Source organism: Trachemys scripta, chromosome 4 (assembly GCF_013100865.1).
Source record: "Trachemys scripta elegans isolate TJP31775 chromosome 4, CAS_Tse_1.0, whole genome shotgun sequence".
Classification (NCBI taxonomy): Eukaryota; Metazoa; Chordata; order Testudines; family Emydidae; genus Trachemys; species Trachemys scripta.
Window position 1 is genome coordinate 140,031,859 of NC_048301.1, and position 14,886 is coordinate 140,046,744.

The 14,886-nt window shown below is 57.3% G+C and overlaps 1 protein-coding gene across 4 annotated transcripts; it reads left to right on the top strand.

Annotated features, from left to right (window-relative positions):
• The first annotated feature begins 1,588 nt into the window (after positions 1–1,588).
• Positions 1,589–13,475, top strand: LOC117876265 (butyrophilin subfamily 1 member A1-like). 4 transcript variants are annotated; one of them, XM_034768234.1, is made up of 6 exons: positions 1,589–1,971; positions 9,614–9,804; positions 10,439–10,801; positions 11,212–11,496; positions 11,853–11,975; positions 12,705–13,475. In XM_034768234.1, the coding sequence occupies exons 1-6, from the start codon at positions 1,694–1,696 to the stop codon at positions 12,794–12,796; spliced, it is 1,332 nt and encodes a 443-aa protein (XP_034624125.1). In that variant the 5' UTR covers positions 1,589–1,693; the 3' UTR covers positions 12,797–13,475. The 4 variants fall into 4 exon arrangements, with proteins under 4 accessions (XP_034624125.1, XP_034624126.1, XP_034624127.1 ...); XM_034768235.1 differs by having other exon boundaries at positions 11,856–11,975; XM_034768237.1 differs by having other exon boundaries at positions 1,841–1,971; positions 9,619–9,804.
• The last annotated feature ends 1,411 nt before the right edge of the window (positions 13,476–14,886 follow it).

The following is a 14,886-nucleotide window of genomic DNA, read 5'->3' on the forward strand; positions in this document are numbered from 1 at the left end:
TATGTATAGTTGGGGTTATTTTTTCCAATGTGCATTACTTTACATTTATCCACGTTAAATTTCATTTGCCATTTTGTTGCCCAATCACTTAGTTTTGTGAGATCTTTTTAAAGTTCTTCACAGTCTGCTTTGGACTTAACTATCTTTAGCAGTTTAGTATCATCTGCAAACTTTGCCACCTCACTGTTTACCCCTTTCTCCAGATCATTTATGAGTAAGTTGAGTAGGATCGGTCCGAGGACTGACCCTTGGGGAACACCACTAGTTACCCCTCTCCATTCTGAGAATTTACCATTAATTCCTACCCTTTGTTCCCTGTCTTTTAACCAGTTCTCAATCCATGAAAGGACCTTCCCTTTTATCCCATGACAGCTTAATTTACGTAAGAGCCTTTGATGAGGGACCTTGTCAAAGGCTTTCTGGAAATCTAAGTACACTATGTCCACCAGATCCCCCTTGTCCACATGTTTGTTGACCCCTTCAAAGAACTCTAATAGATTAGTAAGACGCGGTTTCCCTTTACATTGAAGTTCTCTCTGTCGGGCTGGTTTGGTTTCCTTGGTGTGCAAAGGACCCCCGCTTTGGGCTGTGACTGCCCGGCTCTGGGCGATTTGTCCTGAATTGACGCTCTCAGGGGTATCCCGCCAAAGGCAGCAGTGTTACAGTAGAGCCCGTCCCCCTGGCTTCTGGTCGGGCTCATTCTCCCGTGCCTGGAGAGGCTCTGCCTGGGGCCTGTCCCTCTCCTGTTCCCTGCTGTTGGGGAAGGGGAGAGTGGGGAACAGACCTCCCAGCCAGAGAGGTGGGGGTGTCTGTATCCAAGCCGAGGCTGTGATGGGGGGGGTGGGGTGGACCTAGTGTTGGATCCCAGCCCCTCGCTTCTCACAGAGCCGCCGGCACAGCCCGTCATGTCGTCAATTCAGATCCAACATGGCCTTGCTGCCTTGCCTTTGTTCTGAGCAGAACTGCAAGTGGGCCGGGCGCTGCACGGACCCTGGCCCGGCCTGGGGCCCCCGTCGCCCCTGCCCGGACCCCCGCCCGGCCTGGGGCCCCCGTCGCCCCGGCCCGAGACCCGCCTGGACCCCCGCCCGGCCTGGGGCCCCCGTCGCCCCGGCCCGAGACCCGCCCGGACCCCCGCCCGGCCTGGGACCCCCGTCGCCCCGGCCCGAGACCCACCCGGACCCCCGCCCGGCCCGAGACCCGCCCAGCCTGGGGCCCCCATCGCCCCTGCCTGAGACCCGCCCAGCCTGGGGCCCCCGTCGCCCCTGCCCGAGACCCGCCCAGACCCCGGCCCGGACCCCAGCCTGGCCAGGGACCCCCATCGCCCTGGCCCAGACCCGCATGGAGCCCGGCCCAGCCTGGGGCCACTGTCACGCCAGGCGCTGGATGAACTGGTGGACACGGAGCCCTGCTGTGAGCACGTCCCGAGCGAAGTCTGTGAATGTTTCACAAAGGTCGCTCAGACGCTGGCGCTGTTATTGCAGAGTTCGCAGCCCCCTCCCGCCTCCTCCTGCCTCCAAATCCAGGAGATTTTAAACAGCAGCACTGGTGGGGTGTGGGCGGGGGGGGAGGGGGGGAGGGGGGGGCTCCTTGTTCTGAGCCTGTTGGGGTCACGTTCCCAGATCATTTCCCGGCCCAGCTGGGACCCAGGGGCTGAGCCCGAAGCAGAGACTCCAGCTGAGATCCAGGGAGTCCCATGAGGGCCCTGCCCCGTTTCTTCTCCGCCCCGACGCAGGCTCCAGCGGCTGCAGCGGAAAGTGACATAAACAAGGACTGCAAGAGTTTATCTTTCGTCTGTTTCCTCATTCCGTGGCCACGCGTCCTAGGAAGCAGGGCAGGGGCGTCGGCGGGGAGCTCAGCGCTGGGCTTGTTCTCCACGGCCTCTGCAAGGAAACAGCTCTTGGGGTTCCCTGAAGTTTTGCCTCGAAGGCTGCGAGTCCTCCCGCGCCGGGCCAGGTCCTGCCTTTTTCCCAGGTGAGTTGGGCCAGTCATGGGGGCACTGGGCCTTGTTCTGTCCCGCACGTTCCTCGGCCAGCTGTAGGCACCAGCCCGCCTGCGCTTTGTTCCAGCCAGGGCCGGAGATTCCCCGTGTCTGCGCTGAGCCGGGGGTGTCAGCCCCCAGCCCGTTGATCCCAGAGGGCCTGCAGCCTCGGCTTGCCCCACTAGCTCTGTGCGGCCACCGGCCAGCCAAGCCCCGGGAATTCCTCTGGCTGGTTGGAACAGGGTGTCACAGAGTGTGGGGGGGAGACAGGGTCCTGCACCCCCACTTCCTGTGATTCCCCAGGACTCTCCACCAGCCAGTGACACAGAAGGGTTATTAGACGACAGGAACACGGTCCAGACCAGAGCTTGTAGGTATGGAAAACGGGACCCCTCAGTCAGGTCCATCTTGGGGGGCAGGGAGCTGAGACCCCAGCCCTTGGGCTCCCTCTGTTTCCCCAGCCAGCTCCAAACTGAAACTCTCCAGCCGTCTCACCCAGCCTCCCCCCGGCTCCTCCCCCAGCCTTTGTCCAGTTTCTGGGACAGAAGGTGTCACCTGGCCCCACTCCCCTCCTGGGCTCAGGTTACAGGCTCAGGTATCCTCCCTCCAGTGAAGTCCCACCCTGGTATCCCATCCCCATCCAGCACCAATGCAGACAGTCCCAGTAAAACTCCCCTGTGACATCCCCAGGTCAGTCCACCCCACTCCCTGCTCCGTCACACAGGCTCGCTGTCATTTCCCGCACCTGCCTTGGCTCAGGGCCCCGTGCCCTGGCAGGCGGCTCACATGCCCGGGAGCCGCAGAGCCCGAGCGCGGCGAGGGAGGAGCTGGGGGGGCACACGGGGGCCTCTGCCCTCATGCAGCTGCTGCAGCCTGCAGGAGCCCCCGGGGCCAGCGCCAGGCCTCAGGCTGGGCAGGAGGGGAGGGGGGACGCGACTGCTCCCCGCTAGCAACGCTGCCGCCTTTGCAGGGCTGCTGCCCCCCTGTGCCGCGCCGGCTCCTCCACGGCTGGGGCTCGCCGATGCTCTGGCTCCCCGGTGCCTCCGGAAGGTGGCTCCTCCCTGCCGAGCCAGGGCACCGCTTTCTGGCGCCCCCAGGGCCGTCCCTAGGATTTCTGGGGCCCTATGCAGTATTATTAAACATGTGCCCCTATGCCCGACGGCAGCCTGAGGTTGCAGCCCGGTGGGGGCGGGGGCGGAGGGACAAGGCAGAAGGAATAACAAGGCACCCGGCCCGCCTCATGGTGGCGTAGAGTCACAGTTCCCCGCAGAGACCCTGTACCCTCTCCCTCGCGCAGAATGGACATGCAGAAGGTATCTAATTAAAAGCACTAAACTTGGGAATAAAAAATGTCAGTCACAGGTTTTTTGATATGCCCTGAAGTTTGTCAGACATTTATTTGTAAAACTTTGTAGTAAGGGTGAGTCAGCGTCCTGCTGAATACAACATGAAATATTATGGGATCCATGATGCAGCTCTTCTCTGTTTGACATTTTCTTAATCAGTATTTCTACGCTGATTTTATATTTTAAATGTACTCTTAAGCCTTCATAAAATAATTCCAGCTGACTACATCTTTAACTCACTGAAACAGACATTATTTGAAATGAATCAGTCACAGAGGTGTAGTGTGTTCAGAACAATGTTCATTGCTTTTAGAAAAAGGGAACTCTAATTTACTGTGTGGGATCTCCAGAACAATACACATGTTTACGAAATTTCACCAACTTTAAAAAATATGTTTCCAAAGATTTTAGGCAGAACAAAGGATTTTATATCTTACTAAGGTTCTGATTTTGCTTAAAACTAGTTCATCAGATAGTCAGAAGTAAAGAAAGGGAAACTCTGTCCAGCTATCTGGAAGCAAAGGGCTGTTGCTTCCTTCAATGGTGGGGAGGGGAGAGGGGGTGAAGGGAGGAAGGGATGGACAGAAAGGACAGGAAGACTTTGGAAGTAAGTTTTTTTTACTATAGTAATTAAAATGTGTATTTTAGATAAGGGGGGTATTTTGAAGGATTTGTTTAAAAAACCATATGTCTGAAGATCCAAGCATTTAAGGCTAAAGATGATTGTGCATCTAAAATCTATGCAAGGATTTTTTAGAGATGTGATTTTTATAATCTTCACCAACTCACTAATGAAATATTTTTAAAGCAAATTTTACACTAAGGTCCCGTAGACTGACATGTCCTGAGTAAATATGACAGTCATGCACAACTGGTTTTGTCAGTACATTCAGAAACTGACAGGAGATACCTGGGGGTTGGCAAATGCCTGTTAAATGTCTTCACTACCCCTTGAATAAAAACAGGAGTACTTGTGGCACCTTAGAGACTAACAGATTTATTAGAGCATAAGCTTTCGTGGACTACAGCCCACTTCTTCGGAGGCATATAGAATGGAACATATATTGAGGAGATATATATACACACATACAGAGAGCATGAACAGGTGGGAGTTGTCTTACCAACTCTGAGAGGCCAATTAAGTAAGAGAAAAAAAACGTTTGAAGTGATAATCAAGCTAGCCCAGTACAGACAGTTTGATAAGAAGTGTGAGAATACTTACAAGGGGAGATAGATTCAATGTTTGTAATGGCTCAGCCATTCCCAGTCCTTATTCAATCCTGAGTTGATTGTGTCTAGTTTGCATATCAATTCCAGCTCAGCAGTCTCTCGTTGGAGTCTGTTTTTGAAGTTTTTCTGTTTTAAGATAGCCACCCGCAGATCTGTCATAGAATGACCAGACAGGTTAAAGTGTTCTCCCACTGGTTTTTGAGTATTATGATTCCTGATGTCAGATTTGTGTCCATTAATTCTTTTGCGTAGAGACTGTCCGGTTTGGCCAATGTACATGGCAGAGGGGCATTGCTGGCACATGATGGCATATATCACATTGGTAGATGTGCAGGTGAACGAGCCCCTGATGGTATGGCTGATGTGATTAGGTCCTATGATGATGTCACTTGAATAGATATGTGGACAGAGTTGGCATCGGGGTTTGTTACAAGGATAGGTTCCTGGGTTAGTGGTTTTGTTCAGTGATGTGTGGTTGCTGGTGAGTATTTGCTTTAGGTTGGGGGGTTGTCTGTAAGCGAGGACAGGTCTGTCTCCCAAGATCTGTGAGAGTAAAGGATCATCTTTCAGGATAGGTTGTAGATCTCTGATGATGCGCTGGAGAGGTTTTAGTTGGGGGCTGAAGGTGACAGCTAGTGGTGTTCTGTTATTTTCTTTGTTGGGCCTGTCTTGTAGGAGGTGACTTCTGGGTACTCGTCTGGCTCTGTCAATCTGTTTTTTCACTTCAGCAGGTGGGTATTGTAGTTTTAAGAATGCTTGATAGAGATCTTGTAGGTGCTTGTCTCTATCCGAGGGATTGGAGCAAATGCGGTTATATCTTAGAGCTTGGCTGTAGACAATGGATCGTGTGGTGTGTCCTGGATGGAAGCTGGAGGCATGTAGGTAAGTGTAGCGGTCAGTAGGTTTCCGGTATAGGGTGGTATTGATGTGACCATCGCTTATTAGCACAGTAGTGTCCAGGAAATGGACCGCTTGTGTGGATTGATCTAGGCTGAGGTTGATGGTGGGATGGAAATTATTGAAATCATGGTGAAATTCCTCAAGGGCTTCTTTTCCATGGGTCCAGATGATGAAGATGTCATCAATGTAGCGCAAGTAGAGTAGGGGCGTTAGGGGACGAGAGCTAAGGAAGCGTTGTTCTAAGTCAGCCATAAAAATGTTGGCATATTGTGGGGCCATGCGGGTACCCATAGCAGTGCCGCTGACTTGAAGGTATATATTGTCCCCAAATGTGAAATAGTTGTGGGTGAGGACAAAATCACAAAGTTCAGCCACCAGGTTAGCTGTGACATTATCAGGGATACTGTTCCTGATAGCTTGTAGTCCATCTTTGTGTGGAATATTGGTGTAGAGGGCTTCTACGTCCATAGTGGCCAGGATGGTGTTTTCTGGAAGATCACCGATGGATTGTAGTTTCCTCAGGAAGTCAGTGGTGTCTCGAAGATAGCTGGGAGTGCTGGTAGCGTAGGGTCTGAGGAGAGAGTCTACATAACCAGACAAGCCTGATGTTAGGGTGCCAATGCCTGAGATGATGGGGCGTCCAGGATATCCAGGTTTATGGATCTTGGGTAGCAAATAGAATACCCCTGGTCGGGGTTCTAGGCATGTGTCTGTACGGATTTGTTCCTGTGCTTTGTCAGGGAGTTTTTTTAGCAGATGGTGTAGTTTCTTTAGGTAATCCTCAGTGGGATCAGAGGATAATGGCCTGTAGAATGTGGTGTTAGAGAGCTGTCTAGCAGCCTCCTGGTCATATTCCAATTTATTCATGATGACGACAGCACCTCCTTTGTCAGCCTTTTTGATTATGATGTCAGGGTTGTTTCTGAGGCTGTAGATGGCGTTGTGTTCAGCATGGCTGAGGTTATGTGGCAAGTGATGTTGCTTTTCCACAATTTCAGCCTTTGCACGTCGACGGAAGCAATCTATGTAGAAATCCAGTCTGTTGTTTCGACCGTCCGGAGGAGTCCATGCAGAATCCTTTTTTTTGTAGTGCTGGTAGGGAGGATTCTGTGGGTTAGTATGCTGTTCAGAGGTATGTTGGAAATATTCTTTGAGTCGGAGACGTCGAAAGTAGGATTCTAGGTCACCGCAGAACTGTATCATATTCATGGGTCTGGAGGGACAAAAGGAGAGGCCCCGAGATAGGACAGACTCTTCTGCTGGGCTAAGAGTATAGCTGGAAAGATTAACAATATTGCTGGGTGGGTTAAGGGAACTACTGTTGTGGCTGCTTGTGGCATGTAGCAGTTTAGATAGTTTAGTGTCCTTTTTCCTTTGTAGAGAGGCAAAGTTTGTCTTGTAAATGGCTTGTCTAGTTTTTGTAAAGTCTATCCATGAGGAAGTTTGTGTGGAAGGTTGGTTTCTTATGAGAGTATCCAGTTCTGAGAGCTCATTCTTAATCTTTCCCTGTTTGCTGTATAGGATGCTGATCAGGTGGTTTCGCAGTTTCTTTGAGAGTGTGTGACACAGTCTCTCAGCATAGTCTGTGTGATATGTAGATTGTAATGGATTTTTTACCTTTAGTCCTTTTGGTATGATGTCCATCTGCTTGCATTTGGAAAGGAAGATGATGTCTGTCTGTATCTGTACGAGTTTTTTCATGAGGTTGATGGATTTCCATTCCATACGGCTAAATGCAGTGCCTTGCATAATGACAGGTTTCAGAGTAACAGCCGTGTTAGTCTGTATCCGCAAAAAGAAGAACAGGAGTACTTGTGGCACCTTAGAGACTAACAAATTTATTAGAGCATAAGCTTTCGTGGACTACAGCCCACTTCTTCGGATGCATATAGAATGGAACATATATTGAGGAGATATATATACACACATACAGAGAGCATAAACAGGTGGGAGTTGTCTTACCAACTCTGAGAGGCCAATTAATTAAGAGAAAAAAAACTTTTGAAGTGATAATCAAGCTAGCCCAGTACAGACAGTTTGATAAGAAGTGTGAGAATACTTACAAGGGGAGATAGATTCAATGTTTGTAATGGCTCAGCCATTCCCAGTCCTTATTCAAACCGGAGTTGATTGTGTCTAGTTTGCATATCAATTCTAGCTCAGCAGTCTCTCTTTGGAGTCTGTTTTTGAAGTTTTTCTGTTGTAATATAGCCACCCGCAGGTCTGTCACTGAATGACCAGACAGGTTAAAGTGTTCTCCCACTGGTTTTTGAGTATTTTGATTCCTGATGTCAGATTTGTGTCCATTAATTCTTTTGCGTAGAGACTGTCCGGTTTGGCCAATGTACATGGCAGAGGGGCATTGCTGGCACATGATGGCATATATCACATTGGTAGATGTGCAGGTGAACGAGCCCCTGATGGTGTGGCTGATGTGATTAGGTCCTATGATGATGTCACTTGAATAGATATGTGGACAGAGTTGGCATCGGGGTTTGTTACAAGGATAGGTTCCTGGGTTAGTGGTTTTGTTCAGTGATGTGAGGTTGCTGGTGAGTATTTGCTTCAGGTTGGGGGGTTGTCTGTAAGCGAGGACAGGTCTGTCTCCCAAGATCTGTGAGAGTGAGGGATCATCTTTCAGGATAGGTTGTAGCCATTCAAGGGGTTCATACCCCTTGAATGGCTCTTGAACAGTTTCAGGGTTGTGCTAATAGGTCTGGCCGGCTGGAGACTGTTTCTCTTTTAACTAGTAGATCCCCTGCCCAGGAAGACTGTGAGCCGGCAGGAAGGGTCGGAACAGGGATAGGAAAGCCAGACAGCTTCGCAGTGGGTGAGCCTGGGCCGCACGACCGGGCCAGGCAGGCTGCTGATTCGCGCTGGGCGACGTTTTTCACTTGACAGGATTTTCCAAGGACAGAACAATCCAGATTCGGTGACAGGGAAACGCTTTGTGAACTCGGGTCGGAAAAAGAAAAAATGCCCCACAAGTCAATTTTTTTTCCAGTCAAAAATGTCTTTAACTTTATTTTTCATAAAAAATCTGTAATGCTTCAAATGGAAACGGAACATTTAGCTCGGCCCCAGACGGATTTATCAGAATTTCCAGAGAATCTCTCCTTTGCCCAGCTCTATTTCTGAGGGCAGGGGCCTCTGTAATGCAGCTGCCAAGGGCAGCGCGAGACCCAGTGGCCGGGAGCCGACGAGAGACACAGTCAGACTGGAAATAATGGGCAGATTTCCACCGAGCGGGGAATTAGCCACAGGACCAGACGGGGGGATTCTGCACCACTGGGAGTCTGTAAATTGCAACGGGGCGTCTCCCGCTGACAGCTCCACTCTAGCTCACCCCGATGCTCTGTTCCCAGCCCGCCCCCAGAGACGTTCAGTAGACACATCCATGCTGCCACTGGAAGGCTGCAAAGAAATACATACAGCTGCCTGGCTTAGGATCCAGGCAGGAGCGGCGCCAGGGTTTTTGGCGCCCTAGGCGGGGGTCCTTCTGTGCTCCCGGTCGTCGTCGGCAATTCTGCAGCGGCGGGGGGGGGGTCCTTCCGCGCTCCCGGTCTTCGGGGCACTTTGGCGGCGGGTCCCGGAGCGAGTGAAGGACCCGCCGCAGAATTGCCACCGAAGACCCGGAGCGCGGAAGGACCCCCCCGCCGCCGAATTGCCACCGAGGGCGGCAAAATGCCGCCCCCCCCAAATCGTGGTGCCCTAGCCAACCACCTAGGTCACCTAAATGGAAGAGCCGGCCCTGGATCCAGGAGAATAATACAAGACCCCCAAACCAGTGTGAGACAAAGCAGGCTGCTCCCGGTGGTCGGGAAGCAAACTCACCCCTCCTGTAGGCTCTGTCTGCAGACTGACTCTGATTGCATCCAGTGCCCCATGAAGGCAGGTGTTCATCTTCAGCCCTTGGGGTTCCCCTTGTCTCGGCAGGGTTGGCCAGTCCCCTGTGCTGATTCCACCCCAGACGGTCCTAGCAGCTCCCTGTCTTGAACACCTGTCCTGGCCCCCTTGTCCCGGGGGGAAGTCAGTGCTCCTCCCCCCAGTCTCCCAAGGGGTGGCCATGCCCAGGGATCGGTACAGAGACAGGCTGTGAGCTCGGGACAAGCTGCCCGAGCCCACGCCCAAATCTCAAAGTGATCGCTTGCACTTCCAGCCGAGCTCGCTACACCGCCTGGACGCCCTGGGCCGGATCGGCGAACCGCTGGGGGATTCTCCGGCCAGGGCTGTGTGGGAGGCCGGGCGGTTCTGGGTCGCTGTGCGCTAGGAAGAGCCTCTCCCTGCCCGTGGAGATGCTGCGGCTGGCTTGCTGGGTAGTGCTGCTGGGACACGTCGCCGCAGGACCAGGTGAGTCCCACGAGGTCATTTCCCGGGCGCTGGGGGGACGGGGCTGGGGCTGGCTAACGATGCCGTCGGGCCCAACAGCTGGGCTGCATTGAAGGCAGGAACTCCGTGAACTACTGTCCAAGGGGCTTATCTGGCGCCCATCACCGGAGCATCTGAGCACCGCACCACCTCTGAGTGGATGTATCCTCGGACGCCCCGGGAGATAGGGCAGGGTGCTGTCCCATGGGATGCCTGAGAGACGTGCGTGTGGGGTCCTCCGCTTTGATCCCCTCCCTGCCCCCAGCCTGCCAAGCCACCCCAGGGACAATCTAGCCCTGTGCATTCGAGTCCCAGTGCTGGTCACGGGGCGCTTGGCTTGGCTGCCGCGGTTCTGAGATCTGCCGGAGCCCAAAGCCCCGTGCTGGGCCCGCTTCTCGGATCCGAACCCTGGTGTCTCCCCATCTGAGCGTCCTTTGCCCGCTGGCGGCAGCAGTAGGCTGTTACCCACATGTGCCAGAGGATTCCCTGAGCTCCCGGGAGGGGCTGGGGCTGGCAGCTGCACGGCACCCGTGATACAGCTGCATTGTGTGTGGGGGGTTGTCCAGGAGGGGGACCCTTGTACCCGGTAACCCCCCCCCCCTTGTCTCACCTGCAGACATGGCCACTCAGGCGAGTGACGGCCCCCAGCTCCACCACCGAGCCAGCCAGGACGTCACGCTGGAGTGCAGGACCCGAGCACCCCTGGACCCCGACCCGCACCACCTGCGCGTGCACTGGCACCTCCTGCGGGGGCCGGCGGGGGACTCCGTGGTGCACAGCTACCACGCGGGGGCCGACCAGCTGGGAGACCAGGCCGAGGAGTTCAGGGGCCGGACGCGGCTCCTCCTGGAGGGGATCCGCGAGGGGGTAGCGGCCCTGAGCCTGGCCGGCGTGCGGCCCTCGGACAGCGGCACGTACCGGTGCTTCATCATGGACGGTCAGGGTGCTGACAGCATGGACATCGTCCTCCGTGTGGCAGGTAACCGCGGCGCGCCGGGCCTGGCTGGAGCCAACCTGCCCTGGGGGTGTTTTGTTGAGCTAAGCGGCTGGAGCGCCTGGCGTCTCTCCCTCGAGGGCACGTTTCTGATCCTTCCCGGGGCTCTTCTCTGACCCCTCCGATGGATCAATCCCCGGCGTGGATTGTGGGAAACGAAGTCCCCTCCTAGCCGGAGAGCTAGGCGGAGACGCGGCCCCCACGGGGGAGCCGGTGCTAACATGGACGGGAAACCGCCCTGGTTGAAGATGTTGTGACTAGGAGTGGGGGGAGTTTTGGGCACCGGGCAGGGGACGCTGCAGTACCAGGGCAGGGGGGCTGTTGAGGGCTGAGTCTGGCAGCCCTTTCTGTGGTTGGGGGCAGCAGGCCTCATCCCCCCTTCTCTCCTTTCCCAGCCCCGTACGAGCCCCCGCAGCTCACTGTGCTCTCCCGGGCTGGGGGGCAGCTGGTCCTGCAGTGCCGCTCCGCGGGGGGTTACCCCCAGCCCGAGATAACGTGGCACGACGGGAACGGGACCCGGCTGAGCCAGGACGAGCCGGTGGAGCTGCAGCGGAGCAGACAGGGGGCCTTCGAGGTGTGGAGCAGCCTGTCGCTGACGCCCCGCCCCGGGGGGTCCGTCTGCTGCGCCCTGAGCCACCGGCCCCTGCAGCAGAACATGAGCGTCTGCGAGACCCTCCCAGGTGAGCAGGGCCGGGACGCTACCCACAATGCCCGGGGCGGGTGTCAGCGCTGTGGGGCGAGAGCCCCCTTCCCCCGCGCCCCGTCGTCGCCGCTTGGTGGGTGGCCACCAGGGGCCTGCTGCTGGGGACACCCCTCCAAGAGCGGTCCGAGCGGTAGAGCTCGGGGGGGGCTGTGCCCATCACCTGGGCGTCTGGGCTGTGGAGGCTGGATCCAGGGAGAGGGGCATGTCCGCGGGGCCGGGGCTGGGGTCTGCGCTGCCGGGGGCTGAAGGCCGGCCAGCTCCTGGCTGGGCCGGGGGCCCCCTGGCTCTGGGTTCAGTCACAGCCCGTGTCAGCCCCCTCTCCCTGCCCCACAGCAGGGCTGCAGGCGCTGGAGCAGCGATTCCCCGGGTGGGCGATGGCTCTCGTGACGCTGGCGCTCGTGACCCTCGTGTGCGCGGTGCTGATCCATTGGGGGCTGCCGCTCATCCCCGCCGAAGGTGAGTGACGGCCGGGGGGGCGGGTCCATGAGACCCCCGTGCCCTGTGGAGCCGCCTCCCAGCCAGGTTCCCGCCTGGCCCTGCTCCTGTGGGGCGCTGGGCCAGATCCTCCGGCTCCGACGGGTTGAAACCGTCTCCAGCCGCCCGCTGCGTCCCGGGGCCCCCCAGAGCGACCAGACCCCCCCGCCTGCGGCCCGGCCGAGCTGTGACTCCTTGCGTGTGATGGGCTCTGCTCCGCCCCCCCTGCCCCCGAGGCCTGGGCTGAGACTGGGCCCAAGTGACTTAGGCACCCTGCGTTTTAGTGCAAGGCTGGGCTCGCTCCGGGATTGTCTCAGGAGCAACGCGGCCACCTCAGAGCCTTTACTAATAACGCTGCCACCTCGCGCGTTCCACCCCTGGTGTGCCAGCCCCTCGGTGTCAGGACCCTCATCCCACAGGTGGGGAAACTGAGTCACGGAGGGGTGAGTTCCCCAGGTGTCCCAGTTCAACGCGTGACCCACTAGGCCACGCTGCTTCTCCGCTTGCTCAGCTCCACTGTTGGTAGCAGCAAGTGTGTGTGTGACGGGGGAGGGAAAACGCCTCCCCCCCTGCCCAAAACCTAACATTGAATTTTTAGAAGCAAAAGTTTCCGTTGAAAGGAATCTGTTATCCGGGTGGGAAAATCTGTTTGCTGAAAATGTTTGCGGGTCAGTGGGACCCTGGCCCGGCTAACGCTGCCGCCCCCATCAGGGCTTCACCTTGGATGGCGAAGAGCGCCCGGCTCCCAGGACTGGCACCGTGTCCGGACGGACCCCCCTGAAGTGGAAATGGCTGAGCGCTAGGTCTGCATGGCCCCCCCCTCGTCCGCCCCTCAGCCGGCGGGGAGTGACGGGCTCAGACTGCAGCGGGGAAGAACGGAGGTTTCTGGGTGGAGCGATGTGACGAAGTGGGGGATTTTCTTGTTGTATTCAATGGTTTGCACGCAGAGGGGGTGGGACTCAGTTTCCCTGGGGGTTACTGGTTTAATGAGGTGAGGGGAGAGGGAGTTTGTGGTTACAAAGGACCAGTGACAGAACTTGGGACCCCAGCTGATGGCCTGGAGGATGGAGACCCCAGCGACCGGTGACCTGAGACCCCGACCCGGAGACCCAGCTCAGGAGTCGCAGCCGGTTCTGGCCAGTGGGAGGACAATGGGCTGCGGGGAGAGGACCCCGGTGACCCAACCAGCCGGTTCCAGCCCGAGGGGGACAGAGGTGGGCAGAGAGGAGATGAGGCCCAGGTGACCCCATTTACGACCCTGTTTCCCTGGAGAGAAGACAATGGACAGAGGCGGGGCCTGGGGCCAGTGATAGCGGATGCCCAGCTGTGAGCAGTGGGGCTCGGGGCTGGAGAGGGGGAGCAGGCAGAGCCCACCTGGATGCAGAGAGACTGGGATGTGCTGGGCTGAGGGAGGCCAGGCCTGAGGCCCTGAGAGTTTCCTGTGCTGGGTTCAACCCTCAATAAACCTCCTGTGTTACGCTGGCTGAGAGTCACTCCGGTCTAGAGAACAGGGTTGCATCAACCCCTTTGGGGGGTGGAGGCCCCGGGGGTCCAGAACGAGGGGACTCCCTGGGGGGCCCACGGCAGAGACAGACGTGCTAAGGCTCAGGGAGGTGCGGCTCCAGGAGGTGGAGGGGCCTGACCCCGAGAGAGAGTGAACCCCCGAAAAGGGGTTGACCCAGAAAGGGGCACCCCCCCACGGACCGCACGGGGCCAAGAGTGGGCACGATCTGTGAGTCCGTGACAGGCAGGACGGGAGCTCGCACCACGCGGAGCAGAAACTCTGGGCTGGCTGCAGAGATGCCTGTGAAGTAACCCGTGCTCCTGCCGGGTGGCAATGCAGCTGGCGAGGGACTGGGAGGGGTGAGACGCTGCGTGGAGCCCTGGGATGGGCAGGCGAGAGCCTGGGGCACCCTGAGCAACCCTGGGGAAGGACTGAACGAGGTGAACCCCTTACAAGTGCGACTGTGTCTGTGTCCCTGGGAACTGTACGGCCCTTCTCTAATGAACGTCTCAGTTCTCAGCCTTGGCAGCCCCCGGGGCAGACATGCGTCTCCTGGTCCCCGCCGGCTCCTCCAGAGACCCCCAGACAGAGAAAGGACCTGGGGAACAAACCCCCAAGTTTAGGCCTTTCTTCCGGATCCCGGTTCACCTGACCCCTGAGGGGCAACACAGGAGCAGCGGCCTGGAGCTGGGACAGCCAGTTCACGCCAGCCAGGGCCGCTTGTTTCTCGGGCGGTTTGCTCGCAGCACGGCACTGCACGGGCTCCGGGCGCGCCTGGCTCTGGTCGCTGGACCCACCCTCCACCCTGCTGCGGGGAAGCAGCGGATCCGTCGCTCCCGGGGCCCACCAGGGGAGGGTGCGTTCAGGGACAAGCCAGAGCTGGGGGCAAGCCCCGGCCCCTCGCCCTCCCTGCCGCCAGGCTCTGCGGGTGCCGGGTTTGCGGCTCCCCCTCAGCTGGGCAGCTCCCAACCCCCTCCCCCCGCAGGCTGCTCGTCAGGCCGAAGAGCCGGGCAAGGGCACCCCAGAGCGATGCTGCCCCACGGGAGGCAGCAGGGACCCCGGGGCTGTCATGTGAATTGTGCTGGAAGAGCGAGAGGTGTCAGCGCGACACGTCCCCGGCCCGGCACACGGTCGAGTTCGGGATCCAGAGCCCTTGGCCGGCTCAGCGCTGGGCGCCCGCGGCTCCTGCGTGACACAGAGCACAAGGGCAGCCCGGCCGAGCCGTGCAAATGCCAAGTGTTGAGCCAGGCTGTCGCTGTCCCAGCATCCCTGGGGCCTGGTACCGGAGAGAGGTCGGGGACGGACCGTGGGTCAGAGCTGGTCACGGGAAGGGTGAGATCCAGCCTTTTGGGGTCTGGCGAAGATGGGGGCACAGTGGGGCTGCAACTG

Excerpts from the sequence above, each read along its gene's own strand:
- LOC117876265 (XM_034768234.1), top strand. The coding sequence starts at position 1,694 with ATGAGGGCCCTGCCCCGTTTCTTCTCCGCCCCGACGCAGGCTCCAGCG. Across the intron at positions 11,497-11,852 it reads CGTCTGCGAGACCCTCCCAG|CAGGGCTGCAGGCGCTGGAG; the intron begins GTGAGCAGGGCC and ends CCTGCCCCACAG. Across the intron at positions 11,976-12,704 it reads GCCGCTCATCCCCGCCGAAG|GGCTTCACCTTGGATGGCGA; the intron begins GTGAGTGACGGC and ends CGCCCCCATCAG.